This window comes from Falco cherrug, chromosome 4, assembly GCF_023634085.1.
Source record: "Falco cherrug isolate bFalChe1 chromosome 4, bFalChe1.pri, whole genome shotgun sequence".
Taxonomy (NCBI): domain Eukaryota; kingdom Metazoa; phylum Chordata; class Aves; order Falconiformes; family Falconidae; genus Falco; species Falco cherrug.
The window spans coordinates 31,589,914-31,610,979 of NC_073700.1; the positions used below are offsets into that span (position 1 = coordinate 31,589,914).

The window sequence follows — 21,066 nt, forward strand, 5'->3', positions numbered from 1 at the left end:
TAACCATTTATGCAGTGTTTCGAGATCTTGGTTTTTTATCCAAAATGGCTTCTGGCAGCAGCTTCCATGGTTCTTACAAGTACAGAAATGATTTGAGGATTGTCAAAGCTACTGTGTGTTGTGGAGGGGCACAACTCCGTGTTGTAATTATCTTGCTGGGATTATTTTTGCCCAGGAGAAAAAGCCCCAGCCTCTTACCTTTGCTGTTGCTGAAACACCTCCGCTGTGCGGGAGGGAGCCCAAGGAGAAGCCAGCGGGAAGGCGCTCCCAGCCAGAGCAATCCCGCAGATCCAGGGGAGGGGATGGTGCAAATGCAGCATGGCAACGCCGTTGGTTTGGGTTTGCTTTTTTTCTCATTTCAGAAAAGCAGCTTCAGCAAAGTAAACTTTTTGTTTGTTTGCTTTTAACCCTGTCTCTCCCAAGGCAGAGGGAGGGAAGGGGTCTGCCTATGTTTGACCATGTTGGGTGTGTGGGACCTTTCAGGTTCTCCTCCCACCTTGAACTGGTCTTCAAGCATCACCCCTGAGTCCTGGCTTTGGGAAGATGTTTCATGTGGGGTTTTCTGGGGACTCAGAAGTGCTTCTGTGGGTGAGGGTCTGGAAGGTTGGGGCTGTGATTTGGTAAGGATTTGGAAAAACAACACCTCAGACCCTGTGGCTGGAGGAGGTGGGGGACACTTGCCTTGTGACAGTCAGGGACAAAACCTGCCTGCTCCTGCCTGCCCACATTCCGACAACAGGACTGCTGTTCCTCCACCTAACACAGGCCAGGCTTCCTGCTTTTTCTCACATTCCGGGCACGACATTGACTCATCCATCTCTGTGCACAAAATCCTGCCTCTTTCTCCCCTGACAGTAGGACTGGCAGCCCAAGGACAGATGTATCCTGCTACTGCAGGGTTTGGTGGCCAGAGTTTTATGATGCATGTCTCGCCATGCCCATGGGGTCTGCGGGGCCCCAGCAGGTGGCTCTGGCATCCTTCTCATCCCTGTGCACCCACTGCTTCTTGCATCTTGCTGTGTGAATAGATGGTACTTCCTAAGATGGTGCAGCTACAAAAGGAAAATCACTGATAAATTTCTCTCTTGCTCCTCTGCAGAGTTGGGTTGAAACAAAAAGTCTTTTGGCAGAGCGTTATTCATGCCTGTTTCCTTTGCCTTCTCCTTAGTGCCTCTTGGACACAAGGAGGAAGGGTGCCCCGAGCTCTCTGTGCTACCTGGGGGGCAGGAGAGGTCACTGGCTCTGCCAGCAGCTGGGAGGTGGATGCTCTCCTGGTGAACAGGCAGCTCTCGTGAGGCGTTGTGGTCCTGAGCAGATCCAGTACCACCTTTGTGTCGCGGAGCTCCAAAATCCCAGCAGCTGGCTGTGCTGTTTTGAGACTTGTGTGAACTTGTAATGTTGAAGATGGTAAAATGAGATTTTTTCACCTAGTTGTCATTGATAGGAGAAACACAATTCTAGGGGATTTTAATTTTGTTTGCTCTTAAGTCTTAGTTAAATGCAATTAACGTTGCACTCCAGCCTTAGCTGCGGGTTTGTGCTTACAGGGCATGAGCCTATTTGGCATTCCAGTTGTTCGGGAGCATCCCTGCTGCGGGAGCCTGGCTGGAAGCGGGGCTGGTCCCTCTGCACCTTGGGGTGTCCTGAGATCCGGGTGCACATCGCACCCAGCTCTCCTTGCGTGGGTCAGGCTGAGAGATAGCGAAAGCTCACATTGCAGCTCAGGCAGCTTAAAGACCACAAGCATTTTTATTCCTTCTGCTGTCGGGCTGGCAGAAATGTCTGTGGCGGGTTCTGTGCTTGGTTGGTTTGGCTTCCTTTGATAATGCAGCTCAGGCTTTGCCGCTATGATATTTTTCTTCCTCCATCCTGCGGTGTAGTTGCACTCCGGGGAGCTTTGCCAAGCGGTGGCTGAGCTCCAGCCGCAGCCCTGTCAGAGCTGTCTGCGAGCACACAGGGACCATGCTGGCACCCAGTTGGTGGCATTGGGGCAGCTGCTCCATCCCAGCTCTTCCCGCTACCCAGTGGAGAGGCACGTTGATGGGCATGCAGCTGTGAGAAACGGAGGCAGGAGGGTTAAGGAGTGGGTTTTTTTGGTATTGTTTCTTTTTGGTTATTGATCGATTGGGAGGATGAGGCAAGCCTGGTCATCCTTCAAGTGGCAGCAGGACCAATTTCTGGCTCTTTTGTGCTCCCAACTTGTACCTGTTTTGTACTGGCACAATTTGCAACCTGGATACCCTGATTTCTGAACCAGAGCCTGGAGCTCTGCTTGTGTAGGTGTTCTCTGGACCAGTGCTGCTGGGTCTGTGCAATGGCAGCAGGGTGCATTGGGGTAGATGCGACTTCTTGCAGTAGCAGATCTCCTTCTGACACTGCTGCGTTAGAAGCAGCTGCGGGTATTGGGAATGTTGCAAGGGTGGTGTGTTCCAGGCTGTATTTTTCTTTCTCTGGTTGGAGGCTCTATGCTTTCCAACAGGCGCATGCTAAACAGGAGCAGGGGAGTGCTGCTTTTTCGAGGGGTATGTATTTAGCTCTCTCCCTGCCTTGCTGCAGTCCAGTTGCTGCAATAGCATGAGTCGTTCCCGGCTTGCAGCCCTGGGTAGCGTCGCGATGGGTGACACCTCCATCCAGCGCTGGCACCGTGCCGTTGTGTGCCAACCCACGTTCTGCAGCATCGAGAGGTTTGGATGCTTCTAATTAGGACAAGTTGTGCTGGCCGGCTGCGGCAGCTGGGCAGGCTTTGTGGGAGCTGCCCTCAGACTTGGCACGGCAGGATGCGAATGTACGAGCCCTAATAAAGACAGGCTGTTTGTTCATTTGAAGCTTCTTGATTTGAGAGTGCTACTTTGGTTGCTTGAAGAACGGCAAAGTTCAGAGCGAGAGGGAAGAAATGCTGCAGTGCCAGCTTGTCCTTTTTTCATCTTGCTTATGAGGTTGTGTTTGACTCCTTGGGAAATACGTGGTGTTTGCCTGCTGCATCTGGCTTCTGCATCCTCCAGAAATGCCAGTGTGGCTTCCTGGCTTGGCAAAGGCTGGAGAAGTTGGAGGGGTGGTCTGGAATTGCCCAGGGAAAATTTACCAGCTGTTCATAGGCAAAACCCCCCACCCAATTAAAAAAAAAAATAATAAAATCCCTTTGGTCTTCTCTCATCTTCTGTCTGCCAGCACCTTGGCCCGTGCATCAGGAGCAGTGAGCAGTGCAGCCACCTTCTGTACCACTGGGGAGTCCCTGAGGCTGAAACAAGTCCCAGACTCAGGGATGTTCCTACACCACTGCAGTGTTGGCCCAGAGGGCCTTGGGTGAGGAACTTAAACCACAGAAACTCCCTCTGGATGGTCATGAGTGGTCACGGCCCAGCTTTGTACACCGCAGCAGCAGAGCGAGAGCTGTAAAACAGTCCTTTCTGGGGCAGACACACTGCAAGCACATGGTTGAGTTTTGAGTCACCAGTGAGCAACAGGGTAACATCATTTTTGAGTAAAAGCAAAGGAAAAAGGCTTTGTTCAGACATATGCTTGGCTGAAAATTGACACAAGGTGGAGGCAAACTCTTATGGGGCTTTTGCAGTACTGGAGGTACATCTGTGTCCCTGCCCAGTACTTAACGTCATTTTCTCTTGCCTTTTTGCTTGATTTCGGAACGCAGAGCATCATTCTGCGGAACTGTGTGCATGGCTCTGCTCCTCCCTCCGTGCTTGGATAAGCAGGAGCTGCATCTGCTCCTTAGGCAGAACGCTTATATTCTGACTGCCAGTAGATTTGAGTACCTTGGTAGGAAAAAATGGGGCAGAATGAAATGGTATGAGTTGTACTGGGTGGCTGTCTGATCTGGAATGTGATGAGACGTCAGTCAGAGAGAGGATGTACGCCAGTGAGGCTCACATCTTGAGGAGTCATCTATACAGTTATCTGGAAAAGAACAGTTATTAGCAGAAGTGGCTTGTATTACGGTACGATTAAAATGTGCACAGAGAAAAATGCTAAGTAAATCCCTGGAATTTTTTTTTTTCTTACTTTACTTAAAGTTTGGCTCATTTGGTAGAGGAGCTACCAAGCTCACCACCTCAGCCTGGTGTCTGAAAGTCAGCCTGGCCCCCTCCCCTTCCATGCACAGGGCATGATGATGGTCAAGGATAAAAAGTTCTCACTTGGTCTTCTCTTCCTCTGTCACCTCTTTTTTTTTGATGGTACTTTATAGATAAACTGCTTTAACGCTTAATGGCCAGAAGGATAAAGTTGAGTGTTTTGCTCAGGCTCTTGCTTATTATTAAGGGTCTTCAGATTTAACATCCGTGGCTTTCAAAAGTGACTGGTGTCTCAGATGAAAAGCTTCAGGTGCTGCAGCGTGGCCTCTCGGAGTGGCTACTCATCAGTTCCCAAGTGGTGGAGCCTCCTGTGGCAGCTCAAACTGGGCACTCAGGCTTGGAAAGTCTCTGCCTGAGCATCGCCCTGCCATCGGCCAAGTACCCAAGACCTGCCCGCTCCTTCGGTCCCAACTGCCTGTGGTGCCTTCCCTGCTTCTCATTCGTTTTCTCTTTGTTGTTAGCTTGTAAGCCTGTTAATTTATGTTGATTCCTTCAATTTCCAAAGGAAATTGCTGCAAGGTTAAGATAGTACCATCCCAGCACTGCTTCCTACATGTTTTTAATCTGTGTTTAACCATTCTGAAAAATAGCGTTGTGGTGAACTGGACCGTGCATGTAAAACAACCAAACGAAAAAGGAACCAGTTCGCATTTTAATTGAGCGTGTTATGATTTTGCATACTGAAATTCAGTTTTAACTTCTTCACATCCATAATGCAAAATTCGGATGCCTCTGTAGTAAAAACCCCAGGTTTTTTGCTTTTCTCCAGAAGTTTGCTGTTGGCCATGGGTCTTGTGGGGGTTGGATGGCACATGGCTCCAGGGGCTCTGCAAGCCAGGGTAATGCACACAGCACCTAGAAGAAGCTCCACAGCTGTCCCGTACCTCCACAAAGCCGTTTAAAAGCAAGTCCTCACAGCGAGGACTTACCAGATAGGAAAAGATGTGGAGGCAGAGTGTGAAGCTAGACAGGCTTTTAGTCTATGCTGCAGTGGCTCTCCTTGCAGTCTGAGCAAAAATTTGGACTCGGACTTAAAATTTCATTAAAACACTTGTTTGACAGAAACTTGGCGTAGCTGTGTCCACAGAGCTGCCTGTGGAAAGCAGATTGTTTTTTTTTTTTCTGGAAAAACCTCTGACAAATTCCAGAAGCTACAAATGTGGGGTTTGGAAACGGCATTCCTGGATGACATTCGTTTCTTTTGTCTTTGTTGGACTTGATGGTGGCTCAGAAAGATGCAATCAGGGGGTGGTAGCGGATGGTGTTTGATGTCTTTTGGGCCACTTTCACCTCTGGCTGGGGCGTTCTGTCTGTAGTATGTCTCCAAAAGCCATAGCAGCCTTGTGGTGTCTGTGGTGCGTGCACCATAGTGCGTCCCAGGAAAGCCAGCCCAGGTGAGGGTCTTAGTCTCCAATTCTTTGTCACCCATAATTTTGGCTGGCCAGCACTCCTCCGCGGAGCGCAATGAATCCATGTGGCCACAGTTTGATATTAAACTTCTTGAACAGCTTTTCTCATGGTGTTTGTTGCTGCAGGCTTTGAGTATGTGGGACAAAGATAAATCTGCTCTGTGGGCTGTTTCCGAGACCACCTTGGCTGGCCCTTTGGCAGAGCGCTGGTGTTCATGGGGGTGGCCAAGCGAGGAAATGAGAGTTGGAGCTCTTGGTGTTGGTGGTGCTTTGTCAGCCTCTAGACCTGCTGCCCCCCCCAGTGCAGCCCAGTCCTGTTCCATTCGGGGGACAAATTTTCCCTTATTCTGTTGGAAATGGGGTTTTCCCTCAGGGTTTTTGTTTTTGGTGGTTGTTTCTTTTTTTCCCTTTGCTCCCAAGTTTTTATCTTGGTAATTACAAAGACCTTTCTGTTCTAATTGCCAAAAATGACACATTCCCTGTAACCAGCAGCTTGCCAGACTTTAGGTGGGCTGTTAAAGCTTTTGGAGTTGATCCCGAAAGCTGTGCATCTCTGCAGTTTAGGAATGGTGCACTTAATATTTTCCTAACAAACACGAATGGTGCGTTTGATACTTTATCCCATCACCAGAAATGCAATAAAATACCACAAGGCTGTTGCTATGTAGTCCTTTCAGAACTCCTGTTGAAATCAAAGGTGGGGTTTGGATGGAGGGTCCTGTATTCGTCATAGGATGGCCACCTCGGGTTATTTACGTACATATTCACCTCAGGAAAAATGCATTTCAGCAAAAACACAGCAGCAGATGTTTAAAAGGCCCTGAAGGCATACTTAAAATGAAATGGAGATCAGGTCTGAAGTCCACAGAAAATGGTGGAAAGGCCTGTATGGCTTGAGGGACCTCTGGATGATCCCTGCCCTCTGATTGCTCTCAGATTCCATAGGTAACAGGGCAAATTCCTGCTCCTGTTTAAAGTCATCCGAGCTGTGCCAGTCAAACCAGGGTTTAATGCCAGACTCAAAAGCAGCTCTTTATGGCAGGATTGCCTCCCGTCCATGAGACTGAGTGTGGTCAAGTCCCTGCTTGACTTCTCTGCTGTATTGCAGAGAGATGCTGAACTCCTCGCTGTCCTCATTGGGGATTTTTGTTTCAATTTCTTTTGCTGAAGTAGTTCTGCTTTCTATAAATAACCCCCGGAGCACAAACTGCAGCTACTGGCCTTGCACTGAGTTGTCCTAGCCATGGGCTGCTCTTGGTCTGTCTTGGTTTGGGGGAAATTACTACTGGAAAAGCTTGGCTTTGTGATGATGAAGGAAGGGGAAGAACACGTGAGCTGTTAGAAAGTGCTTGCTGGGGGCTGGGAACGTGGCGCGTCTGGAGCCCTGTCAGCTGTGGGAGTTGCCATCAAAGCCACTCGTGTTCTGGCCCAAATTCTGGGAGAGGTTATGGAGAGCATTTTGCAGCTTCTTGGGGATACCCCTTTGGGCGAGGTGCCTCCCGACTGCCCCGTTAGCGCTTTCTTTGCACAGAAGCTGTAAAGATACTGAGCCACTGCTGCTGACAGCGTCCCGGGAAATCAGTCATTGCCACGCGGTGTTCCCTAAGGCGTGAGACCAGCAGAGTGTATCTGCTGTACTATCTGCATTATACAGCAGAGTGTTTTCCCACTGCTGCGCATGAACCTTAATTTATACTGTATTTAAACATTCGTGCTGGAAGGCTGAGTCTCGGAGACTCGGAACAGCTGCAGCTCCTGCTGAATCCACTGAAGTCAGCTGGAGCCGAGGGTAGTGTGAATTTTCTTCCCTCTAGTTAATTCCCTAATTGTCTTGTTGGAAAGGTCCAAGTTTGGCTACAGTGATAACAAGCTGTCTGCAACAGCTGGGCTGGAAAAATTGCAAGAAGGGTAACAAATCTGAAGTATTTGCGTTAATTTCATGATTAAATTCTGGTAGCTTTGTTGATGAGCGGCAGAAGTATAGAAACAGGCAATTAAGTGCTACCTTTTGGGTTATCAGTCTTCCGTGTTTGCAGGCTGCTTTGTTATGGATATCAGATCCAGAAGGAGCATCCCGCTCAACCCAGAAGAGCCCCCTTGCACACAAAATGCATCTGAACCTCCAGTGATGAGCTGAAGATGGGTTGTACCCAAACCAGAGCGTAGCGCAGGGTGACAACAGAAGGGATTTGGGTGTTCATCTTAAGAGTTCACAGTCAAACTTGCAGATGTGTGTGTAACAACTAAAGATCAGCCATGAAAACAGGAACAGAAGGGGGAAAGGCAGAGCTGGTGCATTATTTCTGCTACAGCAGAAGCTCACAGTTGAGTTTTGGGTGCGGGGAAGCTGCGGTGCTCCCCAAGCCTCGCGGGAGGAGGCTGGTGCCCCAACCAAGGAGATGAAACAATGGCTGGGACAAAATAGATGTAATTATTTCCTCCTTTACTGCCAGGAAGCTGATTACAGCCACAGTTCTCATTGAATAATGTCTTGCAGATTCAATGAATGTGTTTGCTGTACCGGCAGATGAATTTTCATCAGCGATGTTAGTACGCTTATCTTCTTCCAGCATTTCTGGAATGTGTCTGCTGAAAAGATAGCATTAAACTTGCATAGTCAGTAAAAAAGAAAAGGTAATTAAGCATATCAACAGTTTTAATTGGTGGAGAGGCTGGTGTGTTGGAGCGTGATGGGTTTTACGGAGCATGCCCAGTGCTGGGGGATCTTTTACTCTCATCAGTGCAGGCCACTTTGAAATGCCTGCTGCAGGGCTGGAATGACACATGCCTTTACTTCTGCGTGTGGTTGCTGCCTGCTTGGGCTATTTGAGGTTCTAAGGCAATTAAGAACTAAGTGCAGTTAAAAATGGTTCGAAGCAATTTCGAGCACATTCTAGATCTGAACACCTTCATTAGTTCCAGCACTTCAGGTAAAAATAGCAAAAAAAAATTATTTGTCATCTTTGGGATATTTTTTCCTTTTTGCAAGTTAAGGTCTCGGGGTATAAATCATAGGTATCATTTTCAGCATGCAACGTAAAGGCCTTTGTAATAGGCATGTTTTTTGCCACGCACCGTGGATTTCTTCCTCAGGCTTTACGGGTTTGGAGGAGCTGTGCCAGGCGGGTTCTCACCACCCTCTGCTGTTTGGGCTCCCTGTTCCACGGGGCTCAGCCTTCGTCTCCTTGCACAGCCACGTTCTTCTGCTCTTTTTGAGGCTTTTTCACACCCCAGTTCCTTCCAAGAGGTTGGCTGGGGCCTGGGATATGACTGTCCTATGTCCCTGTGGAGGTCACCTCTCCCTTCGGTTCCTGTTGTTCCTGGGAGGCATGTGACACCCTGCAGCGAGCTCCACGGTCACCGGAGCACGCCGGTTACCCACCCTTGGGCTGGGCTTCCCCTCCTCATCACAAGTAAAATTTTAACCTCTCATATCACAGTTTTGTTTTTAAAACAGCTGCCCACGCGTGGCAAGGAGACAGTATCTCTGCAGCTTTGCCTGCTAGAAGGCCATGGTGTGCATGCATGGACCGGGCATTCCCAATTTCTGCTCCCGCAGTGATAGCTTCAGGGCAAGGATTTTTCTTTTATATGTAGTTTGTTGGGTTTTTTTCGTTTACTGATCTCATTTACTGAAGAATGCAGCCTGAGGGAAATTTGGTTTAAAATTGTTCATAAAGTGAGGCTGATTGGGTGGGTGGGAATGGGGCTATTCTGCTAAATCTGTAAATTTGATTTAATAAGTTTCCAGTAAGACTGTATGCAGAAGGAGATGATTTATTGCTGTCTAACAGTAAACAGAAGAAACCCGTGACTCCGGACTGTACAATGCAATTTTTGGATGGCTTTTAAATCTCACTTGTGTTTGGTTTGAAGAATTAATGATTTTGGATTCTTCCGTAGTGTATCTTGGACCATGTTTCCTTTTCTCTGTTGTTTTTTTTTTTTTCCTTTCCAGACTGCTGCGGGAACAGTGGATCAGAGCCAAATACGAACGAAAAGAGTTCATTCACAGCGAGAAGCAGGAGCCTTATTCTGCAGGTAGTGAAAGACTCTCTTGGCAGATAAGTTTTTTGATGTCCAGCACCTTCCTTTTTTTTTTGCCTCTGTTTATATGTTCTTTATAGTGATTACTGCTTGTATGTCGTAAGTAGGAGGAGAAAGTGTGGCCTTTTGGGAAAGATCCCTCCTGATGTTCCCTGTATTTTGTTGGGAATATTGGGAATTTTAATACCCGATGGAAATAAATGGGTTATCAAAGAGTCTTTCTGTTGACTTCCATGGGCTGTTCACCAACAGCAAGTCGGATAAAGTACCAGCAAGTTCATTTCTGGTAGCAGGAGGCACAAAGCTGGGTGGGAACGGAGATACAGGTGTTTTTCTCACCGAGGTGAACTTGGCTTTGGCGCGGGGCAGGAGGATTGTTAGCATGGTTTGGTTATCGGTGGATGGGTGCACCCCGCTCTTCCCAAATCCCTCGGACTGTCTTTCCACCAGATGTCAAGCGTCATCAGTAGGAACAGGTCTCCTTGTGGTACAATGAATGGGCAGTGTTTTGCAATTGCAAAGACACAGCATGTGTGACAGAGCTTGTTTCAGGCCTCCCAGCACGATGGGCAGAGCGGCGGTGGCCTTGCAAGGGGGTGGGTTGCGGAGCAGTGGGTCGGGTGATTTTCTTGCAGAAGAGCAGGATCTGAAGAGAAGATGCAGGGCTTGGCCGTGTCTGACATGGCTGCACCGGTGTAAGGACCAGCATGCAAGTGCATGAAATTAGCTGGTTGTTTCTTTGCTATATGTAAGTGGCATTTAATTTATTTTGCATATTAAGTAGTTGACACCAGCTATGTGCTTTGATGACTCTGGGATAATTTTATTAGCAAAGACCATGTTACATATTAAAGGTTAAAATATTATTTTCGTGCTGCTTCTCAAGACTAATGATAAGCAGGTAGCTCCAGCAGTTTGCTTTTATTAAAACCACAATTAAAATCTTATGTTGTATATTCTCAATTAATGTTTAGAGCATTTCTGCTCTGCTATGTTGTGTACATGAGGCATGCACATAGTGTGTGGGGAATCCGTATTCATATATAGTACATTGTGCACTTTTTTATTTTAGATTTTCAAAGTGGTCTGCTGGAGTTGGACACATTCTATTAACAATAAATAGTTTGATTTCTTAGATAATTTTGGGATATATCTGGCAATGTGTGTATAATGTTCACCCAGGAATAATGCTTCCAATTTGTACCATGCAACTTCTAGTTATAAAAGCTGAGATTCACCTAGGCACTTCAGACAAATGCCTGATTTTAAGCACATGATTAGTCCTTTCGACTCCCCAGAAGAGCGTGTACCTGGTTAAAGTGAAGTAGGTGCTTCAGTGCTGCGTGGGCAGAAGGGAAGCGTGTTCTGAGCTTTCTGAAAGATATTATGGGAAGAGTTCAAATGGAGTTTATTTTAGCAACGTATTTTGTAGGTGTTCTTTGGTGGTGTGGCTGCATAATATTCAACTGCATGGTGAAGCGATAGGGATTTCTCCTCTCTCTTTGAAGTTCAAAAGCCATGAAGTGCAGAAGAGAAGAGGGTGAGCCATTTAAAATGAACAGTGCTCTCGGGAGGAGGAGGGGAAGGGAATGCAGGCTGGTGGGCATCATGTAGGTTGCATGTCAGTGCTTTTAGGTTGTACATTGTTGTTGAGAATTGTACTGTCATTAAAATCCAGCACAGGAGCCGTGGAAATGACCTGTGCAATTGGGATGTCACTTGTTGCTTCTTCTGGACAGTAAATTCAAAGGGGAGCTTTGGCCAGGTGACTCCTCCTTAGGATAGCCAGGTTGGTGTTACAACAAAACAAAGCTGGGGACACACACCAAACTTCCAGTGCCAGCTTTTCCCTTCTGCTGAAGTGTAACAGCCCCCAGGTGTAGCTCATGCCATTACTTCACCCCGTGCCAAATGGTGCTCCTTCTTCTGGACCGCGTGATGTGACTGGGTTGGTGATGCTTTTTTCAGCTCTTGGGCTGTTGGGCCGGCAGTGGGTTGTTTCCCAGGGCTGTGGCTTGAGAAGGGAGCCCAGGGAAAACCCTGTGTCCTGTAGGGAAGCAGTATGATGGAGATCATAGAGTCATTTAGATTGAAAAAGACCCTTAAGGTCATCGACCCAAACGTTAACCTAACATCACCGAGTCTGCTACTAAACCACGTCTCTGACAGAGATGTTCCTGTGTGCGTTGGGACGGTTCTCATATTGCTGGGGTGAAATGGGGCTGTTTCATCATTGTCTCATACGCAGTGCTGGACCACCAGTTTGCCCAGCTGGTAGTTGCCAGTGCCATCAAAGCTGATCTGAGCTGCGCTGTCCATGAGCCCTCCGAGACAGGCTGGAGCCTGGTGCTTGCAGAAGCAGCTCAGCCCCACCACGTGTCCCGGCTCTGCCCTTCTCACCCTTGCTGGGGTCAGTACAGCTTCGTGGCTGCAGCAGCGGCTTGGGGGTGCACCCTGCCGAGGGGTGACCCCCTGTGCCTAACTGTGCCAGGCTCAGGGGAACTGCAGAGGGTCGTGGCCGTTATTTTCCACCCATAACCTCCTGAACTGCCTGTGAATGCACTGAGGTGGGACTGACACAAGGACGCCCTCCTGCCCATCTCATGTCCATTGTGTCTCACTTGAATGTATGTATATCTCTCTTTCTTTCTAATGCTGTTTTATACCATTTTTTCCTCGCCGTTCTGAATTCCCTGGAGGGGTGTTAAGATTACCAGTTTCTGAGCATGAAACATTTTGTTGCTAATAGAGACATTGGTTTCCATTTTCTCGTGTTTGTTGGAAGATTTAATTCCATTTTCCAATCCCAGGGGCAATTTTGCATTCTGATATTTGTTCAATAATTGCATAAAAAATAAGAAAATGCTATCTTTGAGTAGTTTTGAGCAACATCCTTTTCCAGGCAGCCTGATGAAACCCTGGCCAGAAATTCAGTGTCTTTCAGAAAATCCTTTGGGGAGAGGCTGTCTGGAGCCTGTAGATGCCAGGCAGAAGCTATCACAGCCAAGCTGACAGACTCAGAAGAAATGAATCTCACAACAGGAGTGTCAGATGTGCAGGTCAGAGCTGAGATAGCCACGCAGGGAAGCCTGGCAGGAGGATGCAGCAAACTCTTCAGCTGCTGGTGAAGGGTACAAGTTAGGGGTGGTGTGGGATGCAAAGGCAAGAGCTACCCAAAAGGTCTTGCATAGCCCCTGCTCCGATGGGAAATGCCTGTCTGCCTTGAGAGACAGAGAGCGAGTCGAGGCGGCGGAACCAGGATTGGGAAGCAAAGACACTGCCCGTGCAGGAATCCCCGCTGTGAGCAGGGCTGAGCACTGGAGCTGGCGAGGAGCCGTGGCTGTAGGTCCGTGGCTCTTGGTTCAGTCTCCATCAAGTGTCCCCTCTCAGGGACGTGCTGTTCCACGTGTAGTCACAGCCACTTACCCTGGCTGGGAGATTGCAACGGAATCTTTTGTAAGGGAATTTTTAGAGAGTTTCTTGCTCCCCCAGGAAGCCTTGGTGCACAAGCCCACACGCTATTCACAGCTTTCAGCTCCTCTGCCCCCAGTTAGTTATTTGAACTCTGATGATTTCATTCCTCCAAAAAAGCCATCGTTAATGAGTATATTAGCACCATTGATTTTAGTGTGAGGAGTCAGCCTGAGTTCAGATAGTGCAAGGAGATTAGTACAACAGTGATTAAATGTTTTGGTGATCTACTGTCGGTTCTTAGATACATCCTTTTATGCATGTGAGCTCTTAATTCAGCTATAGTATGAGCGCTAAATTATTTGTTTGCCCTAGCCAGACTTTATGAAGCAAAACATTATTCACACCCCAGCAATCCTGATTAATGCCATGGTCTATGTCCCTTCCACTAGCGATACGTTTGTTGCACAGCAGCACAGAATAATACCAGTTGCAAGACCCTCACATTAATGTGTTTCAGGTTGGCTTTATCCCTTCTGATAAATGAACTGGCTAAACTACTGTCAGTGTCCAGATAATTCTCCCTTTTAATGGAGTTTTATGGGGCACGGATGCTGAATTCTCTTAGAAACAGAGGATGATTGTAACTGCCATCAAAGTCCGGATCTGGATCTCAAGGCAATTGAAAGATTTGATAATTTTTGAGAAGGTGTTTATCAATTTTACAAAGCTGGCACATTTTCCTCCACTGTTGATAGGCAGCAGCTAGGGCAATTCTTCCCAAAAGTCCTGCTGGAAGTTAATTCATTTGGGTGCTTTTGATTGCTCTTAATCTAATGGGTTTATTTTAACCAAGGGAGGTATGGAGGAAGCAAAAGGGAACAGGATTTGCAAGGCTGGAGCACTGTGATGTTATAAACTGGTTGAGGCGCAGCTGCTGTAATGCATCTCAGGCCACAGACGAGGGAATGTGGCCGAGAGAGAGCAAAAGGGAGCTGTTTGCTCCTTGAACTTTGTTTGGCTCCTGATGGACCTGTCTGGTTACTGCCAGGGTGCCAGGAGGAATTGGTGCCCTGGGATGAGCTGAAGCCCAGCCTGGGAGGGGTTGTGGGCAGGGATAACACGTCTTTGGGTTTTTGCTTTAATATTAGCAAGTGAAATGGGAGAGCTCTTCATGCCAAGCATTTAATCTCTTAATGCTTGTCAGGAAAAATGGCTTAACTTCACTGTGAGGGCTGTGGAGGCACCTGTCCGTGGGATGGATGTGGCTGATGCAGTCGCAGGGGGCTGGTGGGTATCTCCAGCAACAGACAGGGATGCCAGGCTGGGCAAAAGCAGTTGCCACCCTTTCCTTGGAAGCGTGGCCTGAGGTAGTTCAGCAATGATTTGTATGCTCTTAGACCAGGGTGTGTAGGCGCTTTCCAGCAAGGTGTGGGGTAAACCGGGCACAAACAGCATCATCATCAAATGCAGCTTTCTGCAACTTCACTGTTAATGCTGCTTTCTTGTGTTTCCTATAAATAGGCCAGTAAACCCTATTACTCTTAATTTATCAAATGGTGGAAGAGCAGTCACGAGCAGGAGAAGATTCACAGCAGGGTACAGCTGCTATAAAGTGCTGCTGCCAGCTCTGCACGCTGGTACGATTCCCCTGCAGCAGGGCTGGGGAACAGCAGTTCTCCCTTGCTCATGGCAGATGCTGTTGCATGTCTTTGATGTTGAGACATTCAGTTTGTATTCAGGATGGGGATGCATCATTTACAGGGGAGAAAGATTATAGAATGGTTTGGGTTGGAAGGGACCTTAAAAAGCATCGAGTTCCAACCCCCTGCCACGGGCAGGGACACCTTCCACCAGCCCAGGGTGCTCCCAGCCCCATCCAGCCTGGCCTTGAGCACTGCCAGGGATGGGGCACCCACAGCTGCTCTGGGCAGCCTGTGCCAGTGCCTCACCACCCTCACAGTAAAGAATTTCTTCCTGATATTTAATCTAAATCTTCCCTCTTTCAGCTTAAAGCTGTCCCCCTTGTCCTAGCAGTAAAAGCCCATGTCAAAAGCCCCTCCCCAGCTTTCCTGTGGGCCCCTTTAGGCACTGGAAGCTGCTGGGAGGTCTCCCTGGAGCCTGCTCTTCTCCAGGCTGAATGATCCTGACTGTCCCAGCCTGTCCACATAGGATAATAAATGCCAACAAGCATCACTGCTTTCATTCTTCAGTCATAGGAGGCTGGAGCTCCTGAGCTGATGTAAATTGTCGTAGGTCCCATAAAAGTGGCGAAGGAATTCAGGTTTACACTAGCTGAAGTTTTAAACCCTGTGCTTGGGAGTGGAGATTGGAGGAGTCTTTGATTATTTGATTGGTAGTTCTATAGCTGGGTGGGATGGCTGGTTGTGCTGCCGAGTGTGGTGTTACTGCAGCTTCCACTGGAGCAGCTGAGAAAGCTAGAAGATACAGGCAAGATTTTGGGCATATTAGCAAAGCTGAAGATGACTGGGGCTTTAGCCTCTTCTGGTTTGTATTCCTGTATTTATAACACTATGGACTAGATCTTATAGTCATTATTCAGATGAGTTCTAGGTTTCCCCAGGTAGTTACAAAGGGTAGCAGTTGTCTGGAAGTGCCTGTTTGCTCCTACTATCTTCTGTCAGCACCCCAAAGATTACTTGGCTTATACGTTATTTTGTATTTGTCTGCAAATATGATGGCAAAATAAATTATGAGACATGAAAGAATACCCTAAAATAGTAAAATCTGTTAATATGCACTTTCCATTCCATGTGGCTCTTGCATAATTCGGGCAGCAATCTGAATTCATTTTCCCCTGCACTTGCACAGTTGGAGGGAGCTGTGGCTGCAAAGCACTGGAGACATTGCACGGGACGTAAATACGTTCTTTCTCAGCGTGAGAAAGATACCCTTATTAGTTCAGTCTGACCCACGGTGATGTCATGTCGTTTATTTTGGGCCCGATCAGACAAAGCGGTGAGCAGTGCTGCAGTTGAAACCCAGTTATTTTAACTGACAGAGCTCATAGGCTGCTGTCTCTTACCCCAGTTCAGCTGCCTGGTGGGAGCTACAAGTGTCAGCCCCACACTGGCTCCGCTGTTCGGTTGTTGGGTTTTTTTTTTCACAACCTCGGAGGCAAAGCTCTGCTCTTCTGCTGTGCAGGCTGTGGAATTACAGGGCTGAGCAGCGCCTGGAGGACAGACCGGTGCTAGTGGCAACTGAAAAGGGCACAGGTTTTATTGCATGTCAGACAGCCCGTAGCATCGCGGGGGAGTCCGCCAGGCAACCAGAGCAAAGAAATAAAGTATCAGCTAGAGGGCTGCTGGTGTCCTTTGCTAAGCCCTTCATGCATGTGGTCTTTAAGGAGATGCTCATGCAGAAGGGAGCTCATGCTGCCTGAACTGTCCCGGTCCCCTTTGCAAGCACGGGAGAGCAGGTGCGGTTGCATGGTGCTGGTGCGGTGCTGGTGGCCAGGGACAGGCGGTGTCTTCTGAGCTGTGGTTACAAAAAGAGAGGATGAGAACGGAGAGGGAAGGAAGGAGATGGGAGACCGCAGGGTCACAGCTGCGCAGGACTGTGGCAAAGTGACCAGGATTTGCCCCACAAAATGCTTTGTGTCCTTTTGCATCAGAATTTTTTTGCAGGAAATGGCCAACTTCAGTGAATTCCCACCTTCAAAATACAATCAGAGCATTAACAAACTTACTACTTGCACGCTTTTCACATGTGGGTGAAGAAAAAAAGGGCGTAGAAAATTTGAGAAGGTCAAATTGCTGACATGAGAAGTGTCCAGTCTAATGGTTTTATTTTTGAATCATGGTATGTTGAGAGTTTCTGAGAGGCTGACTTATTTCCGTTACGTTCTTTAATCTCTTAGAAAAAAAACCCTCTTTTCTGGCCAGCAGCACTCCCTCCTCAGTTGTTAGCAGAGCACAGCCTTGGGGGTCTGGGAAGGGGAGCTGGGGTGAGGAGAGGGCTTTGCAGGGGAGGAGGGCATGGACACAATTTAGTTTGCCTGTGTTACAGCCTGCTATGATGGGATGTGGTCCTGAGGGTGGAACGTGCCCATCAGCCAGGGCCAGAGGCGGTGGGAGCCCCTCCCAGCACTACAAGAATGTGGTGGTGCAGGGATGTTGGGAGGGTTGGTCTTGGGAAAGGCTGGAAGCGCATCTCCCATCGCGGTCCTTGGGGATGGTGGTGCTCTGCCTGAGGAAGAGTAGGGCTTTCACATGGTGTATGTGGCGTTGCAGCTGTTAGAAGAGTTTGTGAAGCAGTCACCAGGTAAATGCTGTCCTTCGGGGGTAGCAAAGCCTGCTGCATGCCTGGTGTGGGATCCCCAGACCCTGCAAGAGGACAGGGGGGTCCTTGTTGCTGGGCTCACAGGCTCAGGAGAACAGGGCATCCTCTGGAGTCAGCACGATTTTTATGCTGCAGAGCGCTGGGGGTAAAGTAGTGAAAGGGAGCGATGCTGCTCAAAGGAGAGGTGTTTTCTCCAGCATCCTTTCACATACACATACCCGTGCCAATAAATCACTGCTATGCAGTACAGCCGTGTTGGGCTTGGCTGCAGCTCCCTTGCAGGGAGGGATGGTTGAAGCCAGAGAAACTGGTGCTGGTGAAAAGGCTTAAAGAAAAAGCCGTCTGCGAAGTCTTAGTTCAGGGCACTGTAGCAGTATCAAGGTCATGGCAGCAGGTTGTTCCCGGATTCCATGAGCGGTGCGAGAGAGGCAAGGGTGGGGTGGGTTTTTTCCTTTTCCCTGCCCTATTTTTGCTTTGACTGGTGTAAATCTGCGTTGCTCCATCAACGCTTGGGCTGGTTTATGCTCTCTGAAAGTCTTGATGTGGGAGACTGCTCCCCCACAGTGGATCTGCTCCGTGGTTGGAGCCGTGGGCAGTAAGATGCCCTTCCCTGTGCAAGCCCTGGCACCGTCTGATGAGATGGTACCGCGGGAGCAACCTGATACAGGCAATACAAAGCTGCTGTGTGAAACCCTTTCCTTGCAGATGGGCAGAGGTGCTGTAGGTGCTTCCTATAGCATCCTTGAACTGCTGATGAGACAAGCATGTTAAGTAAAACAGTTGAATCGAAACTCTATTCTTGCAAAGGTGTTATTAGCTAAATCAAGAGCTGCTCTTAGCACTGGGGAAGGTTTGAGCCAGCTAATGTGTGTGGTCAGGACGGTAGCCAGCTGCCACCTCAGCTTCTCTCAGGCAGACCAGTGTGAAGATTATTTCATCGTTGTTTTTCCCCCAAATGGAGACCACATCCTTGGCTGATGTTCCTGTTTATATTTCCACCAACTCCAGGGGAGTTCTCCTGGCTTTTCCCAGGTGAAGACCTGCAGGTGCTCAAGGTGATGCTGTGCAAGTGCAGAGCAGGACAGCAGGACAGTTCAGTGTAAGGTAAGAGCAGGCAGGAACCAGCCCCTCAAAGAAAAAGAGGCAGTGCCCCACCTTGACGGTGGTTCTGCAAAAAACAGGGCTGAGGTTGATTTTGTAGGTGTGTAAATTATCCCACTGCTTTATAAGCAAGGGAAAGTGGAGGTTTTAGCAACTATGGGAAGCTACATCTGGCTGCAATTGTCCAAGATGCTGTGAAGCGAGAGAGGGAGATGGACAGGCAGTGCTCACATGAGCTTTGGTTCCTTAGGAAACCGAGCTCACAAGAGCAGTAAGAGAAACCACGTGGTGGAGGTGAAAGCAACCATTTCTAGGCTTAGCAGCAGCAACTCGCCAGGCTTTGACCAGGCACCCGTGTGTGCTGCAGGACAGCGTGGTGGTGCAGAACAAGGTCACCTGCCCGCCTCGCCCCTCGGCAGCGGTACCTGGCGAGGCACAGGGTGCACCGGTGAGAGCAGGAGCATCCCGCTGCCTCTGGGGGGTGGGGGGCATTTGGCTGGTTTGGGCTTGGCGTGTGTCTGAAATAATCTACCACTGTTCCCGTGCTGTGCCTAACACCGGTGTGGCTGCTGGTGCAAGGGCGGGCGTACCTGGCCGCAGCGCAGGGCAACGTGCCGCCTCTTATGTGACCTGACAAGGTATATAAATAGTTTAGCATTTTATTTTTTTTCCCTCTTCCTCTTCTCTCCCTTTCCCCAGTCCCTTATGAGCTTATAACATCTCCTCATGATAAAAATAGCCTTTGGTGTCAGTGTGGGGCTGAGCGGAGCTGCCACGCTCCCTGCCCTCTGTTCGGGGGGCTGCGGCACAAATGGGGGGGCAGCTCCTGCGGACATGCAGTACCAGGGCAGATCCGCTGACTAAAGCGACTGGCTTTGCAACAGCAGCTCAGATCGGTTTGTAATTGGACCTTAAGCACTTTGTCAAGAAAAATTGGTATATAATCTTGGCTACCTGTTTGGTGTTTTAAGCGGTGCAGAAATCTCTGCAGACCAGTCGCAGTGGTTTGAATGAACGTACCCAGCGCCTTCCCCCAAAACCTAGTGATGACCGTCGAGGCACTTTTGGTGAGAGCAGTGAGATTTGAAATGTCACTTCATAAACTTTATGTTAGGCTCTGAATACCAGGACAAAAGATAGAGAGCCACATAATGCTGCAAAATTTTGTCGCCTTTAAAGCCCAGCCTGCGTTATGTGTCTGCAGAGTGGCTAGTACCATACAAATAAGGAGTTTATTTTTCCCTTCATTCTGTTTTTTAGCTGGCACATCTCTCATAATGTCAGTGACTTGCCTCTTGATTTACACCGTATATAAAAACTTAGAAGAAGCCTAATTATAACTGGCTTTTCTGACATTTTTTGAGCTGAACTTCTGAAAATACTGGCTACATCTGTAATCTCAATCCAAAGGTCTGAGTTTTTCAGGAGTTTCTGTGAGTGTAAATCTCTATTTAACCTCAATGCACACATGGCTGATGGGCAAACAGAGCTGTCAAAAGCTTTAGCAGGCCTTGATCTTAGTCCGTAGAGAGGAATTTCCAATATAAAGAAATCAGTTAATTTATTTCTACTTATTAGCCTCAAAGAGGAGTTGCTGCTTTGCTCCGACTGCTTTTTAATGTCACTATTATCTGATGCTAGTTGTAAAATGGATTAAATCCTCTTCTGATGTTTGAAAGGCTCAAGTGTTAGAGCTGGGCTTTGCAAGAAGCTCTGGCATTTTCTGCTGCTGTCCCTCATGGATGGAAAGTGCTTGTTTTTGTGATGCAGGGCTGCAGCGTCTGTTGGGGAGATGCTGCTGTTGCAAGATCTGTAGAACATCCTGCACTGTGAGGTGCTTTTTGGTACAGCAATCTTAGCCCCTCTATCCCATCCCTGTAGGCAGATTCCTCATAGACCTAGAGATGGGAATAAAACCCAACAGCAGTGCAGCTAAAAAGCAGCAAAGATCAGGGTAGCCTGGTATTTTGTTGAAAATTCATGTGGGCTTTTGTGAAGCATATATTTGGTTGTGAAAGAGGAGATGTTTTGTGGTAGGAAGTCATAACACCAGTTCCCTGCGCTGCATGCTGGTGCTTGGTATGCACACTGGGATTGCATCACTGGTGCCTTGTGTTAAATCACTGTTTCCAGTAAATTCCCAGCAGCCGGTTCCGGTATTTGGCTGAACCAAAGCACCAAGTTCGGCTCTTACTGGATTTCAGCAAAATTGTGTTGCAAATATCCGCGCTCGATCCCGCCCTTGTCTGTAAGATCTTGGCTGCTTGGTCCCAAAGTCTGGCTGCGTTTTCGTTCTGCCCAGCTGAAACCATGAGCAATCCCTCTTCTTGGCACTGATACCCCCTTGCAGTTTGTGTTGGCACCCTGGGGGAGCTGGACATGAAGGCTGACCTCAGGAAGCAGATGGATTTATGTCTGAATGAGGAGCCCAGGGTGCAGGGACGCTGTAGCTCTTTGATACAGACCTCTGCCCCATCTCAGTGTCCCACAGTATAGAACAATCTGGCACTGAAACCTGCGGCAGGCAGGGACCGTACCAGGGAATTTGGCTTTTTGGCTGAGTTTTGCAGCCTGCCGTGAGCCTGGTGCTGTGCAAGCTCTGCTGGTGCATGTCTCGTGTGGTCGTTGGAGCCATGGGCAGCACGGCCGGGAGGGATGCTAAGTGGCAGTGGGGCTCTAGCCCATTCAGAAAGGGTACAATCCTCATC

The 21,066-nt window shown here is 48.5% G+C and overlaps 1 protein-coding gene across 1 annotated transcript in view; it reads left to right on the forward strand.

The window, feature by feature from the left end:
• ADAP1 (ArfGAP with dual PH domains 1) overlaps window positions 1-21,066 on the forward strand; it is a 62,766-nt gene that overhangs the window by 13,809 nt on the left and 27,891 nt on the right. The window contains exon 4 of the mRNA XM_055708845.1: window positions 9,456-9,538. Within this exon, the coding sequence (XP_055564820.1) occupies window positions 9,456-9,538 (83 nt within the window). The remainder of the gene's footprint in view (window positions 1-9,455; window positions 9,539-21,066) is intronic.